We start from the raw sequence: 19,377 nt of genomic DNA, 5'->3' as shown, positions 1-19,377 counted from the left end.
TTTAGGTTGGATATTAGGAAGAACTTCTTTACTGAAAGGGTTGTTAGACATTGGAACAGGCTGCCCAGGGAGGTGGTGGAGTCACCATCCCTGGAGGTCTTTAAAAGACGTTTAGATGTAGAGCTTAGTGATATGGTTTAGAGAAGGACTGGTTACTGTTAGGTCAGAAGTTGGACTAGGTGATCTTGAAGGTCTCTTCCAACCTAGACGATTCTGTGATTCTATGATTCGGTGTTAGTCCACGGAAAATTAAGACAGGTGCTCACTGCTCACAAGCAGAAGCTGTCAATAAGCATGAAAACGGGAACACAATAGCCTGGTACTAGCGTAGGACCTGTGCTTAGTCAATACACAAGGTGTTTCTGGGTCAAAGCCAGAGATCACAGACAACTTGAACACATCAGACCAAAATGTGTCAGAAAACAGCCCCAACACAATGGGTCGCTGTGGGGAGACAGTCCACTTGCAGATTGAAAACTACTGGCTAGTGAATCACGCAGGCTGAAGGAAAGGGATGTGAAAGCTGGCTTAAGGACAAAGAAGTTTTATTGGAAGGGGGACAGAAAGGGGATTCCTAGAAGGAAACAGGTATTTCACCTAAGTGCATGTCACATACATTGCTATCTGAGAAAAGAAAAATATTTTCTCTGAAGAAGGTCCCTTTGGTAAACAAGCTAGCAATTTATGTTTCATAGGAGGATGCGCTCATATTTTTGGTGAGGCTTCCTGGTACAGTGTCTAATTTTAAGCTTGAGAGACGGAAGGAGAAGAAAACTCACTACTGGGTAAAATAAATCTATCAAAAGGAAGGAAACTAAACTATTTCAGGAGCATAAAACCATGCAAACCAGGCAGCCTTCAGGTGGGGACCTTCATGAAATCAACTTTTTGTTCAAAACCAGGACTAGCATTACTGAAGATGTTTGTGACAAATGTGTGGAAGTCCCCTTAGAGCTCTCAAATGGTGTATATTACACAACCTCCCTGGAAAACTCATTCCAGAACTCTTAAATACCCTTACTATTAGAAAACACACTCTACCCTGCTGCACTTTTTATGCCACCTTTTGTTCTATCCATAGTGGTCAGGGAGAATAGTATAACTCCTCTTTTCTAACAGGAGCCTGCAAAACACTGTGCTGTTTGTCTGGGAACATGTTATTTTTCTGAAGTGCTCCTAGGATTTATTTACCACTTTTACCTTTAATTTTTTTTTTTTATTTTGGTCAATATTGTAGAGGGTAAGGTCAGACAGCTTTCCACTTTTGAAATTCTCTAATGTGTTATTTAAATGGCAATTTTGGACAGGTCAGCCAGCAAACAGAGTCTATTAGAAACACACAATAAATACTAGAGACTAAAATGCACTCACTGTTTCTTTATCACATGTGAATTTCTGTTTCAGAGGTCAGGTGATTGCTGGCAGAATTAGAGTGCTTCTTAACATTTCTTTGTGGTAGCCTCTGAATTCTCCATTTCTCTCATCCCCATTTCCCATTTATAGTAAGGAAACAGCTAAAGGCTGGCTGTACATCAGATCTGGGTCTCTTCACTTTCAGTAAGCGTACAATGTTGCTTTTTGATTAAATGATTAGCATAATTTTCTATAGCACCTTTTTTATTCACTAATATATACACATGTAATTTTAATATTAGTGCTTCGTATTTCCTAGCATTATCTAATATCTCACGGTGAAAGTTTTTTAGTTTTGTCCACTGCCTCTACAATTTGATACAGTTTTAGCTCTCGTTCTAAATGCAACAATTATTCACTATATAGCTGTCAATAGCAACATTACCTAGCATATTTAGAACCAAATACATACCTGAAGGAAAATCCTTCCAATTCCGCTCAGCAGCTGAGGCTCTTGCTGTGGGTAATATTTGATGACAGAGTGATAAGCATCTACAGCAAGCACATAGTCCTGAGGGGTGAAAAGCACACAACCAGATACTTAAGCCCAGCACCAGATACTTAAGCTCAGGCCTTTATGTAGCCTTCTTTTTAAAGATATATGTAAACAGAATCAAAATAATTGCAACTTGTGAATGGGACAGAATTTCTGCCTATCACTGTAGGCTATTATCAGTTATACTGGAACTGCTTAAAACAGGGACCTTCCTTTATTTATTTTGCAACTGGATCATGTTCTATTTGTAGCTCAATGCCAGGAGAATGAATCTCTTTACTTCGTTCTTTCATTTCATTCAAAAAAACCCACATTTACTCTCCCGCATGGATTATGATTTAGGATGAGAGTCAAAAGCCTTGCATGTGACTCAGGTGTCACATGAGAAGTACATGAGAAGTGTCACATGTTTAAAGTATATGTATGATTACATAGTTGTGTTGAGAAGCTTTGGGAACTGTTTGTGCACATGCTTTTAACTTGTGAAAAACACAAAGTAATGTTACGGAAACTAAAATGTCTTCCATGTTTTCAGATGAAAAACTAGTGGCCAAGGGAAACACATGTAGTGGGTACATCCACAGGGCACAAGGTTGCACCAGTCTCAGCTACAGCTTCTTTGATCAATTCAGAGCAGAGGCAGGGAAAATATGCATTTGTTTATAAAAAACAGGCATTTGCAGAGACAGAAGGCTATGTGCTGTACTGACCTGGTGCTTCCTGGCAGTTTTGCCCTTCACCTTCATACAAGAACTTGTGGTAGGTGTTCAGAAGCAAATATATCAAAGAACAATCTTTTAAAATGGCACAGACATCTCGGGATACTCTGTACCATGCCTTTTTTTTTTTTTTTTTTTTTTTTGTTACAGTGCTTATTTAACTCATTGCTGATGTGATCCCAGCTACTGCTAAATGTACTTATTCCTCATCTCCTCCTTAGTCTGAGGAGGCCGCATGCCCCAGGTATAATGTATTTCTTTTTCTGAGATTGTATTTAAAGTGACTGAGCCCTATTTGTCCCAGGCATCAGGTCACTCTTTGGAACATACTGATTTTTTCATATACACAAAAAACATGAGAAGTCTTTAGAGTCTTAGCTACATATGAGAGCAATTACATAGCCTATGATAATAGAGACTGGCTTAAACAACCCCAGGAGCACTTTGCAGGACCCTTCGTTTGCAAGCAACTTGTATATTACACATGTAACTATTAAATTTGAACATCTAGCATATAGCATATGAAGTATTCCAACTCTAGTATGCCATGCCATGTCCATGTTCATTAGTGGTAATGGCAAGAGTTCAGAGCAAAGACAACAGGCCATACGGGCAACAATATATTTGTTTAAATTCCGATTCATTTAGCATTCACAACTCAAACACTATGTAATTTATACTACCAAAATTCCTCATGAATTTATGACAGGACAAACTCAATTTTCACTGTAACAGCTCTTGCTACAGGACTTGTTTGATCATGAAGTCCAACAGTGTTAGGTATTGCATAAAATTCATGGAACAAGGCTCCTCTGAACTGGTTGCCCAGCCACACTATATTTATTTAGTTATTTATTTAATTTATTAGCTATTAATCCTTGCAAGAGTATCATTTATAAATAAACAAAAGATTGTCTGTGACTTTGAGTTTTATCCCTTTGTGAATAACAATGTACTTACTGGACAAATAATTTTATTACATCAAATTCTAGCTTTTGTGCTCAATGTCTTCTATTCTGTAGTCTAAAGCAGTCCCTTTCCTGGTGGTCACTCTCACGTACACTCCAGCTTAGTCCATGTGACAAAGGCGTGCAGCAGAACTGTGAGGGACAGGGCTGTTGCACTCACATCCCCCACACAATTCCCTGGAGACCTTATGGTTAAGTTGAAAGAAAAGTGCTTCTGTCATCTCAGTATGAACTGACTGAAGGAAAGTCTTGGCCAGCATAGGCTGCACGAGGGGGCACTGTTTGCCCAATTATAACATCACAGGCTGCCTAGCATAGGTAACGAGCCAACCTTGGTAGGAACAAGCAGACAAATAACATCTTGGAGGTCTGCACTGCAGGGCCAGGCTTGGCCTAGTCAGGCAAACAAACCTTCTTCCCCTTTTGCATTCCCTATCAAGCATTGTATTATGTATTATGTGCATTATATGTGTATTATAACTAGGAGTATGTAAAGGTTCACACCTCCTAAAATGTGAGAGTAGAGGTGAGGCACTAAGAGCCTATGCACTGTATTTGTGGATCAGGAAACATATTGCACTTTGTTTCTATGTGATGGTACCTCACACAGCACCTGTGTGTATTTACCCCATGCCCTGCAGTGCCTGTCACAGGAATGGGGCCCATTTCTTCTAGGAGATGACAAGAGATAAAGTCACGTAGGTCTAAAACCACACCTGAGCACAGGCAAGGCTGAGCCCAGCATGAAACAGTAAAGCGTTATGAGAGCATCCAGACTTGCTTCTAAATACAATTTCATATCGTTTAGTGAAGGACTGGTTAGTGTTAGGTCAGAAGTTGGACTAGGTGATCTTGGAAGTCTCTTCCAACCTAAACGATTCTGTGATTCTGATTCATCTTGTAATTGCTTCAGTACATGCACATGAAACTTACTGCATGCGGTAGGTTTTATATGTGTATACTCCCCCCCACTTATTTATCACAGAAGCAGTAGTAGATTTCTGGGGTATCCTGTATACTGCCAGGTGACACAGAAATATGCCACCCATTGTATGTTACAAAAGCACCTTATTTGACAATTCCTTCTGAAGGAGCATATTGTAAAGTACATGATATTTAGTCTTATCTACTGAAGACCAGATTTTAATTCCCTGCTTTGCTACTGGGACATGGTAAAAGAACAATTGTCTGTGAGAATGATAAATGAGAAACCCTCTCAGAAGAGTGGAATCTTGTTTAATACAAGTTTTGGTTGGGATGAGTAAGAAATATTAAGTACTGGCAGTAAAACCAAAATAAAACCAGTCAGCTTGTGATCTTAAGACTTAAAGGTACTGTTGATATATTATCACAGTCTTTAACTTCTACAAATTGTGACCCTTCAGATTTTCCACACCTTCATAAGAAATCCCAAAAGAAGAATGACAGTTACACAATTCAGGATACAAATGAGAATTGGTATTGTTTAATAATTCAGTATTTCTTTAATTACGAAAAAATTCAGAGCTAACATTAGATATAATCATCCAAAAAAATGTTGTATTAAGCCACTGGATCTACCTGCACAAAAATGGCAAGTGGGGTTTATTTTCCCCTGATGCACTGCAGTGTAACTGTATTTCCTTTAATGGTTACTGCATTACACATTTGTGTTTTTTCCTCCTCACTTTAAGTACTTAAAAATCAGTTATGAGATATTTAGAAATAAACATAAATGATCATGATGTGTAGAATGCTAATATTAGGTTCAGAAACCACAGATTACAAATCAGCTTTAGTTATTACAAACAGTATAGCTCATGAAGGCCGTAACTTGGGAGAAGAGGATGGATAACTCGCCCTTCCTCTCTACCTAGTGCATTTGAAGAAGGGTTATGAAAGCAGAGATTCACAGCATTATGAATCCAGAGTGTCGTACTGCAGCACAGTTAGGCAAAAGACATGATTCATGCAGTCTTTCTCCTTATGCAACCAAAGTCCTTATGCATCAGTCCTTTGCACCATTAGCACAAGGTGCTAGCTCCTTCTTCAAGTGTAGTTTTAATTGTATTTAGACCCAAATGAAAAACAATTCTAATGCTTTTGTTTTTTACTAAGGGCAAGCTCTACAAAAGCTAAAACAACACTGACAAAAAAATCTTACAAAATGCAAAATATGCTCTTAATTAGAGTGCATTTATAATATATATGGAAAGTACTTAAGTATTTATTCCTCAGAGAGCTAAAAGTCTTGTAAGATAATGTCAAAAGCAATTTTAGCTCAGATGAAAAGAACTTTAAAAAGTTCTTAAGACACTTCCATGGTGATTTAGTAAAATGACAGACATTTTGCAATTATATTGTTGAAATGAAGCAATGCACATCATCAGTTGCATTTTAAATGAATGTTCTCTCATGCTGCTATATTCAGGGTACAGTTTCACAGTGACTTAAGCCCACGGTTCTTATAAATGAAAGTCTGTAGCGATGCATGTTAAGTGGTCTTCCCTTCCCTTCCTGCTGTATTTCTACCTCCTCCCTTAAGTTGCCCCTCGTTCACATGAAAATGTAAAAGCTGATTCAGTTGCTGTGACCGAGATTCACCATGTCTTTGTTTCTGTCACTTAAAGTCCAATAGTGGTGTATGGAGAAGAGCAAGAATATGTTTAAGAAAGGTTGTCCAAGGGAAAGGTGATGAATAGAAATATATAGCAGTAAGACTGCCTTAAACTGCTACTGAACTGTAGCAGGCAGAATTCAGTAAAAGAAACGGTCCCAGGATAAAGGAGACTTATGACTAATTGGTTTCTTGTGCAAGTCTGGTTAAAGCACTTATTGACACCTCATTCGCTACCTTCAAAACAATCTACTCCTCCACCTCAATAATTTAATGAGATGTTCAGCTGTGAAACTAAAGAGGCCATATAATGTATTTAAAAAGACAAAAATCATGAACAGAATTCCTTAGGTCAGATAGGTAACAGAGAAGAGAGATGACAAGAAATAAACCAAACTGAATTTGAGTACAGCTGAATTAGATTTAAAGAGACATAGGTCCAACATATGTTCTAAGTATTTTTTTTTTATTTTGAAGAGTCAATTTTGACAAGACTATTCCCTAAATACTACTGAAGTTTGTTGGGCAAAGAAACAGGTTAACAAGAATAATATCGTCAGCTTTTGCTTTATACCATTGTTGAATTGTTTTAACTTAACAAAAAAAAAAATATTAATCTACTAATAGCACAAGCTATTCAATTTACTGAATAGTACTTGGGGACCAAATATGACCACACTGCAGTATTTTAAATGTACACTAGATGGCAATGCATGACACTGACTTGGGGAATGATATTTTTTTTCAAATTATTATATATACTTGAAACACTTGAATAAAACATTTAGTTTTTAAAGTGTTTTACACAACAGCAAAAACAACTGTAGATGTGGAATGTTGTTCAATTAATATAATTGTTCATGAGAGAATTAACAGAAGTGTGTTAAAATTATTTGAAGAAATCGGAATACTCTAGAAGGTGGAGAAGATGATTACAGTTTTCTGTATGTTACAGTGGTCTTAAAATTAGTACATTTATAAATAACCAATATAATTCTTTCAGCAAGGATTTGTCACATAAGCAGAATAAATTAACTTGATGCACTACTCTGATTTTAACTGTAATAAGACTGTGTTTGAATATCACAGAATCATGGAATGGTTTGGGTTGGAAGAGACTTTAAAGATCACCTGGTTCCAATACCCCTGCCATCGGCAGGGACACCTCCCACTAGATCAGGTTGCCCAAAGCCCCATCCAGCCTGGCCTTGAACACCTCCAGGGATGGGGCATCCACAGCTTCTCTGGGCAACCTGTGCCAGTGCCTCACCCCCTCTGAGTGAAGAATTTCTTCCTTATCTCACCTCTTTTAGTTTAAAGCCATGACTTCTTGTCTTATCACTACACCCCCTGACAAAGAGTGCCTCCCCAGCTTTCCTGTAGGCCCACCTTTAGGTACTGGAAGGCTGCTGTAAGGTCTTTCTGGAACCTTCTCTTCTCCAGGCTGAACAACCCCAGCTCTCTACTACTCCATATAGGAATATTTCTGAAACTTGTGAGATTCCCAACTGCTCCACAGCCTATGTGCTAAATTCAAGTTTCAAATGGGAGCACTTGTGCATTAACATGCAGTTGCGGGTAGTCTGGAAGTTACTGTGGAAGTGTAAATTTCTAAATTAACAGCAGTGAGGCCCTAAATAAAACTGATCTTAAGAAGCATCTGAGCTGCAGTATTTCTGAGATATCATTTCCAAAAAGTTGATAACTAGTATTCACAAATATGTTGTGCTTCTCTCCACTTGTTTTTTGAAAAAGCAAGTTCCTTAAGAACTGAACCTATGTCAAGTACCTACTTCAAAACAAGTGCTTATTAATTCTTAAAAATACTTCATGGTTTAATGGACAATTATTACTATTCAGGATAGAATTGTTCTGATCACAACATAATTATGAACAGAATTTTCTATTTTCCCTAATTCACATAAATAGGGCATTCTGTTTTATATAAAGCAGTATTTGGATAACTGTATGTGATGCATGCTTTCTGAGTTACTACAATATTATGAACAGAGCATCAACGAGGCCCAGCCTGGGAAGCAGCTTAGTAAACGTCAGGTTTGACATGACCTTGGACAACCAACTAGCAGGGAGCAAGGAGCTCGGCCTGTGAAGGTTATAGTGCTGACAGAATTGCTCTGAGCCTGTTGCTGTTAATTGATTTGTGAAGCACAGTTAAACTCAGCATAACAGCAGTTTGTTGCATGCCTAGAATGGCAATATCCCTATTTCCCTGACTATGAGGTGAATGGCAGGAATTATCATATTTCTCAAGTTTCCTGATCACAAAGAGAAGCCAGTGTTCCACCAAATGCAGCAAAAAGTGCTTAAGGAATAAGGGGGAAACAAGAGAGAAACAACAAAACAGTGGTAGTTAGGTTTTCCTTTTATTCCTTTCTCTTTTCCCCACCCATTAGTGCGGATTTAAACCTGAAAGAAGCTATCTTACAATTGAGATAGGAAGGATGTATTTAGATGTTCTGGATCTTCATCATATACCAAGCCTATAGTATTCATAATGTGCATACACAGAGCAACATTCTTAGTGCACAGTTTGAAAAAGACAGAGCACATAATTGCTTTTAATTACAGCATTTAGTTAAGTGTTAGAAAAATTCAATTTAAAAATGTAAATTCGGTATTGTTACTGCACGTTCTCCGGGATGATTTGGGGAGAAATAAGTGCAGATATGTTCCCAAAGAACATTACTTCAAATGGTTATCTATTAAATAAGGCATTATTAAGTCTAATTAATTCTTCACTATGCAAAACCTCCGAGTACAGTCAGGTAGCCTTATCTATGCACCAGTAATTCTCCTGCACTTTCTCTGACATTCTATTCCGGAATATACGGTACCTCTGCAGTTGCTGCCACCCACGTACCTTCATCATTAGCAGACAGTTTGCCATGGAGTACATCACCCGGCCCAGACGTGACCTCCACAGCTGAACAGAGGCTGCAAAATAAGAGCAGCTTGTGAATTTGCACAAATAAATTAGAGGTTCTTTCTTGCCATCAATTATTGGTCCTATGAATTACGATTTTGAAAGATCCACCTCGTTAACACCACTGGGTTTTAGCCGAGAATTTTTAATTCTCTGCTACACTGCACCATCAGACAGAAAATCCTGCATCTCTCCAAGGGAATTACTCAAGCAGTTCTGGGGACCATACACGCTGTAACAACGCAGAGCAACAGACAGCCGCTCAGCTTTGAGCTCAGGCCAAATATTAAACACCAGAAGAAGCAGCCACATATTTTCCAATATAAGAACAAAAGATGCATAAAAAAGATTAGAGTGATAATGAGTATCAATTTTAAAAACATATAATCTACAGGATTAAATGAGATAAACTCAAAAATCAAACACAGCTAATGCCATTTCAGAGCCAAAACGTGCAGGGTCAGAACTGTCTGAGTCTGGGACTATTTCTGCTTGCCTCTGGCTTATAGCTGTGCTGGAAAAAATCTGCCAAGCCTGTCTGCTTTCCCCATGCTCCTGGAGCTTGCAGGCATTAAAAGCTGCAGCAGCAGATTTTTTTTTTTTTTCTCTTTTGGTTTGCAGACAGACTCCTGATGTTTTAAGAGAATAGTTCACATAGATCCTTATTTTTCTCAATCCATTTCCCTAGATCAATGCTAGAATCATTCCTCTAATCCTCCAAAATAAATGTTAGGAGTATTAATTCAGTACATTTGGAAAATAAATAGGTCTCAGTCAATCAGCTGTCAAGGTCACTGTAATGATTTGAGAAGGAGGGGAGAGGAAAGGGCGAAGAGGCTATTTCAATGAGACTGTGATAACTGAGACCACTCATTTGTATCCATAATGTATGCTATGATGAAAAGCATGGCAGGTCGCACAGATAATTTTTTTTTAACACACATAAATGCCATTACAAATAAGAACAGAGTCTGGTGAAATGTCTACTCCCCTTCACTTCCTAAAAACACCTTCACCACTCCCCACCCACAACAACAAAAAATCAATGTCAGCATTTCCAAACTACCTTTGTCAAAAGAAGGGGCACCAAGACTGAATCCAGTATGTCATTCACTGTACCTTAAAATTGTTCATTAATGCTAGCTTTTGTTTTAGGAATTCTCCCTTGACCACACATTGCTAGTGCTGTTAATGGAGAGGCTGCTGTAAACACTGAGCAATTATTGTATGCTACATTTTTTCTTTCCTTGGGGGTGTCTGTAAAACCTGGACATAATTAAATAAATCTCTTCTTAACTCTCCTTTATTATTTCACTTGTGCTTATCTCCCTGTTTGCATGTCCCCCTAGTTTGGTAACCATGTTCAATTTTTCAGGATCTTACCAAGGACTTAGGTAACAACAAATGAGACGCTGATTTCTGCAGTGGAGACATCTAGGTTTCCTGCTCACAATCCAGGAGCACCAGCCACAATACTTAAACAGGATTGCAAAGCAGACACACCAGATGTCTTCAGTCAGTGCTATAACTAAACAGGAACTGGCTCTGACCTTGAAATTGGGTAGCCCTGTGGATGAGGCTTCTTAGTGCTGGCAGAAAGGGGTTAAAGAAAACCTGCAAAGCCGTAAACAAAATTGAAAACCCAACACCAGATCATTATGTGATGCCTGAAAAATGCCTGAAAACCACTTGCTCGCATTCTAAACATTCAGTTTTGCTATTTGTCAAGGACTGTACTCCATACTGCCAGCCATTTTAATACAAACACTGTGCACTAAATTGCAGAATTGGCATCTTCTAGAATGCATTGCCAGGTAAGTGATGCTAGAATTCTTCTCCTGTTGAAAAACTGGCAGGTGAGGTGCTCTGTTTCAGATTAGAGGAGATGTACATGATGAGTTGACTTGCGTGGCACCTTCTTACACCAGCAATAAGGAAATTACTTACTAGGCATAATCTCCATAATGAATTATGTCTGTCTTCAAATAAAGTTAATAAGTTTTGCTTCAGCGAGATCTCACATGAAAACAAAACAAAACATCAAAAAACCAGCATTATCAGAAACAGACAGGGAGCAGACCCAGCTGACCTCCACAAACAACAGCAGTCACCCAACACTCCTTGCAAAGGGGACTGCTTCAGCAGCCTTGTCCTCTGGCAAATTCTGGCTGCTGCTTTTCCAACCACATCCTTCTGAGCTCATTTCAGCTCTGATGCAGCAGCAGTGAGGAAAAACGAGGAGCCTGAAACTCACATCAGAGAAAGACTGCTGGCCACAGGATGATGACACAGCTAGGAAAAAAAAAAAGTCCTTGTCCCCTAAAAGAGAATCAGACTCTTGTTTTACAAGACAAAGAAAAAAAAAAGCAGAAAAAAATATGGGGAAAATTAGTACAAAAAATGAGGGTAGAAAGGGAACAACAGGGAAAAGGAGGTAAGGGAACAGAGGCAAGATGAACAACAGCTATAAAGAGAGAAAACCAGAAACTGAAATGCTGTGCATGAATTTGGAATATCAGATTATCTTTCTGCTTTTTCCTAACCCATTTTGAGAAGAATATGTATATTCATTTGAATATATCTGCAAATGCCTCTATGATATACACTGCTCATACTTGCATACATTTTTTAGGGCATATCTAGATGGTGTATTAAGTGAAGTACATTGACACATTAAAGCTGCTCCATGTCCAACCAACTTGAAGACCAGGCAGAAGAGTTCAGACCAGGTCTGCACCACTCCATGTAGGCATCATTTTAGTGACCTGTTTATAATATGTCACTCTGCTGAGTACCCAAGAGCTGTACCCAGCCTTTTCACATCTCAGAGGAAGACCTTTACTTCCCATACCCTCCAGAGGTAAATGCTAGCATGGAAAGAAGTTGGTAAGATTTCCTTAGGCTGTTGGCTAAAGCAGAAAGGTTCTTGTTTTCTTGGTATTATGTTTTTAACTTCCATATTGCTGGGCACCATAAGTGGTTCATCTATTTCATAACAATGCTTAAAATGTCATTTCATATTCAATTTTTAAGCGCACTCAAATGATCTGATTAGTATAAATTCCATTAAAAAATACTTGGACAACTAATTTATCTAGATGACCTTTATACAGTAATTTATCCCACACTATTGAAGTTAAAAACTCAGATAGAAGGAACAGGAAAAAAAACAAACAACATAATTCCATATAAAATTATTTAGATGAGTATATTCTGAAACTCATTTTAAAAAGTGACTTAGGTATTTCAGGATTCTATGTATCACACAGTTGCAGTGAGAATTAGACTATTAGAATATAGTAACATCCTAGGCCAATGCAGCCCTTGTCTGATAGCAGTTCAATCTTAAAAAAAAATCACTAAATTTTAGGTGGGAAGACTGAGAGGAACCAATGAGCCAATGCTGAACATGAAACATTCATCTAAGCTGTGACAGCAATACACTTCTAGATGCATCACTAAAGGATGGTAGTCATGTTCTTTGTTTCTTCTCAGTAGGAAAAAAAAACTGATTTAGTGCAACAGTTTGATCAAGGGCAAAACTGTGAAATTAATTCCAGCAAATAAAAGTATAAGGTGTATCATTTCAGAGGCTGAGTAGACTATGAGATTACAAAAATACTGTTTTAACAACTCTGGGGCAGTCTTGTGAAAACTTCTGGCATACTTGGGCAAGTGATAAAACCATACTGCCTGTGAAAAAATGTTTAAAGAATACCTACCTTGTCTGTTCTCCTGTGTAATATTAGTCATACTTCCATCTTCAGCTAAGCCTTGTTCCAGATTTTCTAGTATCTGTAGTAAATTTTTAAAGTAACTTACATGAGTTTAAACAATGCTATGTATTAAATGCAAATTATCTAAAATTGACAGTCAATACGAAAACCAACTCAGGCAAGAATGTTTCACCTAGATACAGTTCAAAATTACTGATTATTACCATAGCACAAAGGAAGACATTACACGGTAGAAGGATGTTAGAATTCAGGTTTATGATACTTACAGAACATTAAATGTCAGCACACTCCGGGGACATACACATTTTGTTAAACAAAACATGAAATATGCTTCACCAGAGAATGAATGTTAATGACCACAAAGAATGTCAAATTGATTTTTCTAAGAGAGCCATCCTCTCTTGACTCCTCCACCCTAAGCATGGGCTCTGGTTTCCAAAACACCTTGCTTCTTTTGTCCTTAATCAAGTATTCCCCTTAGGTCTTATTCCGACTCCCTTCTCAAACTTTGGGTTTTATTGCCTCTCTTTATTTATTATAGATTTTAAATCATCCAAACTGTTGAGTGAATGAAACATTTGTAATATGATTGGGAGAATGAAAATGTATACTTAATGAAGCTTGTGTCTCAGCACTTTTGAAATATGCAGGTGAAGTTCCATTTGAAATGCAAGTCAACTTTCCATTTTCTAATCCCATTACAGTTTCTCCAAATCTGTTCTCCCATTCCCACAAATAACCCCCTTTGTTCTATTACAAATTTATTACTTTGGTTGTAGAATACTGTTTGAGATCTCCTTCAAAAAGAGCACTAAAGCTGTTGCTCTTGAACAGCCGTTGTGGTTAGACAATTAGAGAAATATAAGACATATCCCTGTCTAGGGCCTGAGTGCACTTTTGAACACATTGCACAGAGCACTCTTACCCTCTGTCAGTATAAGAAATTGTTTTTTTTCCACACCAGGAAAGCATTCCAGTTGTGCTCAGTGGTTTGTAAACAAACACTTAAAGACAACACAGGAAATCCTCAAAAGCAAAATTAATCTGGCCTCAGACAGCGTGTTGGTGCCTCCGACAGTCAATGAAGGGCAATCAGGACCTCCACGAAGCGAGTTCACACCATCTTAAGGTGAAAGGAATTGCCCTGAGAGATACCAACCTCTTTTCATAGACTAGAGTGAAAGCCTTAAGTTAGGTGTCATAAATTTAGCTACAAGTAACTTAAGAGCTAGGAGAGGCATTCGATGAAATGACTGCAGTTACCACATGCCAGATGAGCCAGGGCCATTTTCCTGGTAAGAACTGTTAGCCCATGACAAGTACAAGGTAGTTTGATTTAGTTCATAGAGAGCTAAAGCAAGTTGCCTTACCTCAAATTTTGAGAGGCTATGAGCAAACAATTGTACAGATACCACAACTTAGTTGATAGGTGGCAATTTATGAGATCACAGCAGCATGTCTGTGAGATTGAATCCCTGTCCCAATTTCACAAGCAATGTAGCCACTTAGAAAACACTTAGAAACCGAAGCACCAGATTTAAGTATTAAATGCCTAGTATATAACAAGTAACCTTGTCAGAGTAAAAAACACTCTTCTCTCCCACAAGCCAAAAAACCACCTTGTTGTCTGTTCCCTATCCAGTCTAAAAAAACCATGATCTCTCTCTTCCCCTGGAAAAAATCTAGTTATCAGCTTTCATTCTCAGTAAGGCTCAGAGCTCTTACTCTTGAAATGGTGTTAGCATAACGAGGTGCCTTCATTAATGAAACATATTGTTTTGTTTGAAAAGACAATAGGTTAGTTTGACAAAGCCATTCTCTGAAAACGCCCCAACTAACAGCATCAAGAAAAAAAAAAAAAAAAGGAAAGAATTGGATATTAGCATACAATTAGAATATTACATTAACCATTCTGTGATATTACTTGGGGATATCTAGCTGTCACCTCAAGCTCAACGTAATTAAAACAGAACTCGGTGCTGATTTGAGGCTAATTGGTTTATTCCCTAGGTTTATCTCCTTTTGCCCTTCTTAAGTATAGGAACATCATCTGCAGTCTTTCAATATTTAGGCACTTCCCTAGTTTTCCATGAATTGTTTAATAATAAAATCACTGATTCTAGTAGTTATTCAGTGTAAGCTATGGTAGTTGACATGAAATGTTTGATTTTAACAGATCCCTTCATCCTGCTTTTCCACAGATGGTAAACTGTTTATTCTAGCAATATCATATGCGATAGCTCTAAACGTCCTTGTTTCAAATATAAAGACAAATAACATTGAACACTTCTACCATCTACATTAAACAAGCTGTATGTATGAAATATGTTTTTCCTTGTCTTGAATATTTATAAAGACACAATTTCTAGTTTAACTGGCTAGCACTGTTTCACCAAGCCTCCTGTTTCATTCCTCATCCATCACCTGTGTACCACAACTACTAACCTAGGCACGCTACCTTTTGTATTACTAATTTCCTGTCCTTCCATTTCTCTTTTTAATAATTTGTTTTTTCTTCCACAACTTTTCATCAGCATTACCTTCTTACTCAAAAGAACCCCCCCCCCTTTTTTTTTTCTGGGTGCTTCTGTAATTGTGGCTTTTGGGGGACTCAGTTTGGTGCAGGATCATCATAATTTCTACAAACTCATCAGACAAAGCATCAGGACAAACACCTCCCAGGCTGAAATAATCTATGAGACACAGAATACTTATGCATTCTTAGTAACTGATCCAGAACTGGAAGCTGAATGAAAATAAAGAGCAAAAGCATTCAGTAGCTAAGAGACTGAAAAGTTCATTAATCTAAATTAAAACAAAAGACTGGGAGATACATGAAGTGTGTATATGGAAGGGTCAAAGAGAAACACAACTTCTCTTAAAGAAGAGTGGTGGAACTACAGAGGAAGTAGCAGATGGCCAAGTGGCAAGACTCTTGAACACGAAGAGCAACTTGCAGGAGCTTTTTCAGGAAGCAGGGCAGTTAACCCACTTGCCACTGTTCCACCCACCTGGTAGAGAGCACAGTACAGCTCTGCCACTTGAAGGATAAAAAGGTAAAAAGCAAAATACATCACCCTATGGGATACGTGTATTTCCAGGAGCTCTCCCTCATTCAGCTAGGAAGCTCAGGCACAAGGAAGGGGCAAGAATAGCTTAAGCCTGACTATTGCTCTTCTCACATTTTGGTCTCCAGGTAAGCATTTATTATATAGCATGTCCTTAGCAGAATTAGCACTACGATCATGCCTATGTTTTTGAGTGAAAGCTGGAAAAGAACCACCCTTTTTATGACTTAAATTACTACTGTTACTCTTACTGCCTGGCTGCTTGGAGTCCTTTTATTTCAAGGCAGACTTATAAGGGCAACAACTTGTGGCAATTCAGGTTGGGAAGACCAGCAATAACACAGAGACAGTAACAATATCACTTCATTCCCCCAAAAGACCATAACAGGCCTTTGGCATCACAGATTATTTCATTCCTAAATGCTGCACCTGCAGACAAGAGATGTAAAATATCAGATCAGATCTTGATTACAAATTTAAAGGGATGCTAGAGGAACTAAAAACATTATTGCCTATACAGGGAAAACAAAAATTATGCTTTTCATCTCAATCTCCAATCCTGATTCAGGTACAAGAAATATATAAGTAGATGAGGGCTGAAGAGACTGAGTTACCAACATAATGTCAAATTAAATATGGTTAGATCTTAAAGTCGAGTAGCTAATCCAAAGTTGACAGGCATCTGCAGAGAGCGTACAACAAAAAACAAGAGGGAATTTAGCAGGTTAAAAAGAGGTATCAGATAGGAATAACACAATTACATTAAGGAAGAGAAGCAAAATAGGAAGACAAATTTTCTTACGATAAGAATGCATTAGCATTAGCCTGGAATAGCCTCCCAGGGGAAGTGGCCTCAGCTCCACAGGCTGGCTCATTAAAAACTAGAAAACAACCTTGCATTGCAGAGAGACAGACGAGGTGAGCTAATAGGTCTTTTCTCTCTCCTAGTTTTTATGACTCCAAGATCATCTCATTTACATAATGACTATTCGTACGCCCTTCTGTAAATAAGGATGACCGAAGATTATTTTTCCACTTTTTCAAGTAGGTAAGTAAAACACTAGAGGTTTTTGGTTGAAAGCTCCCCAATTAATTCTGTTACAACCCAAATGGTTCCCAAGTGTCACATATAAATATTAAGAATAATGTGTAAATTCTTTATGTTATTTTCTTGGCTACGCCATACATTTTCATAAGCTTTCATGTGCTTTATTCTTAAACATTCCAGGTGAGATCTAGATTAGTAGACTGATAGCATTCCACACAAAAATTAAAACATATATCTAAATAATGCTTTTTTTTTTTAATATATTTATGAGATGTCCTTTTTCATACTCTTGTTTCTATAGCTGTCTTTGAATTGCTCCAAAATACAAGACACTTAATTTGGATACAAACAACTGAAGTAATATGCAATGTAGTGCCTAGAAAAACTAATTGTAAAATATTACCATAGGAAGGATGGAATGTTTTCTTTGTAGTCTTCCGTGTACTTTATTTTAAAAAGGAGCCCTGGCGACTGCACTCTGCCTCTGGTGGAACCTTTCAGAAGCAATGGGAGATTGCTCCCATTAGACCTACAATTGAACACCCTAATCTAGGAAAATCTTCTCCCAGAACGGGGAACTCCTTGGGAAGAGCCAGCAGAAGCCTCAGAGAAGCTTTCCCCAAGGGCACAACGGATCATATAGTGATCTAGGCATCTAGAGGTTGAGGGAGTGAGAGTATGAGTAAACAGGTCTGTTCTTCAAGAACTTATCAGGCAGGGAAATCCACATTTTTAATTTGCAAATGTCCTTTATTCCTATTTTATATTCTCTCGGTTCCCTTATTTAAACAATCAGCCTAGGTCATGTTCAAACAAAACCTTGAAGATAGTTTAGAAGCTTCCTTAGTATAGTGAATATGCTTTAAGGATATGCACTTCAAGGAACAGTGAGCAGGCAGAGTCACCTCAGGGTTATAAATAACTTAACGGTCTTGTGAAGAAGTGTGTTGAGGTGTGTGTCTCGGGGAATTAAGTTCCTTTTCTTTCATTCCTCTACTGACCAATATCTTTAATCTGTGGAGAATCATGGCTGATCACACTGTAAACGAGATATGGCCATGTCAATAAAGTTAACCAGATGGCTGATGAACGTCCTGCTCAAGTCACTTCCTCATTCACATCCATACAATTCTCTCCCTCCTTTACAAGATCAAGGAACTTCAGTCAAATTTTGGGATCTAGTCACACTTTCATTACTCAAGAGTGACAGCACAATACTTAAAACTAGATCATACAAAAACAAGATATGAAACACCTGGTCTGCTGCAGACCAGGGCAGGCAAATGTCAGTAGGCCCAGAAATCCTGCATCAGAGCAGTATAACATATCCTGGAAAAAAAATAAAAATACTTTCAAATTGAGGAGGACTGTTTATGAAGGACAATGCTGGAGAGAACTTGGCACTAATTTTATTAGATGAGATGGTCACAAGCAGATAACATCATTCATGAAGTGCTAAAAAGTAGCACTTCTTGGCCAAATTAGATCTTTCTCTCAACTGTTTCCAAATTAATTCCTTCCAACTCTACAACAAATGCCACATTCATTTCTTATTACTTCAACCTTTCATCTTTTTCCCTCATAAAAGAAATAACTATTTTTAACTGTAAACACTTGGTTATACTTGGTTACCCTAGTAACTGCGCTGTGCTGGAAGCAAGTTGGTTTTTATATACATAAGACCACAGTATCTATACAACTGGCAATTACCAAATTCCTACACTTGCATTATTCAATTTATTTTCAGAAGTAAATATAGGAAGCTTCCAAGGAACACCCAAAATAATCACGTGCGTTTATCTCATATACAGTTCTGAATTTTCAAATGTCACAGGTAAAGCAATAGTGCTTCATTTCTTCTAGAGGTTAGCACATTGTAACATTTGTACATAACTGTTCCATTAGACTAGTAGGGAAGATTTCTGTTAAAAGCATTTAAGGATGAATGATTAATGCTCAGGGTGCTGGGTTTAGTGGGTAAGGCTTGTGCTTACAATACCACCACTCCAATTCCAGCACTGACAAATCTCATATTATAATTCAGGCCCAAATTTTGCAATGCTGCAACTTGACAAAACAAGTAATTCCCCTCAGGCCCCAAAACAACAACAAAGAAAGCTTCATCAAAATAAACAAACAAACCCCAAAACAAGCTCAGCAGTTCATATTTATATTCCCATTTATAAAGACTGTCATTCATTTCCAAAGCCAGCTATCCAGGCTATTGCTGAAGGATGGAGCAGCATCTTTTGATCATGACTCTACCTGGAGCACTACATTCAGGACTGGGGTCCCCAGCACAGGAGAGACCCAGACCTGTTGGAGCAGGTCCAGAGGAGGGCTGTGGGGCTGACCAGAGGCCTGGAGTGCTTCTCCTATGAAGACAGG

General features: G+C 38.1%; 1 protein-coding gene across 1 annotated transcript in view; it reads right to left on the bottom strand.

Moving 5' to 3' along the window:
• TRAPPC12 (trafficking protein particle complex subunit 12) overlaps positions 1 to 19,377 on the bottom strand; it is a 53,692-nt gene that overhangs the window by 4,021 nt on the left and 30,294 nt on the right. Inside the window, exons 7-9 of the mRNA XM_068678516.1 lie at positions 12,859 to 12,931; positions 9,074 to 9,147; positions 1,826 to 1,924 (exon numbers count right to left, since the gene is read on the bottom strand). Of these exons, the coding sequence (XP_068534617.1) occupies positions 1,826 to 1,924; positions 9,074 to 9,147; positions 12,859 to 12,931 (246 nt within the window). The remainder of the gene's footprint in view (positions 1 to 1,825; positions 1,925 to 9,073; positions 9,148 to 12,858; positions 12,932 to 19,377) is intronic.

This window comes from Anas acuta, chromosome 3 (assembly GCF_963932015.1).
Source record: "Anas acuta chromosome 3, bAnaAcu1.1, whole genome shotgun sequence".
Lineage (NCBI taxonomy): Eukaryota > Metazoa > Chordata > Aves > Anseriformes > Anatidae > Anas > Anas acuta.
Note: the sequence above shows the minus strand (reverse complement) of the source record. Positions and strands in the feature narration are given on the sequence as shown.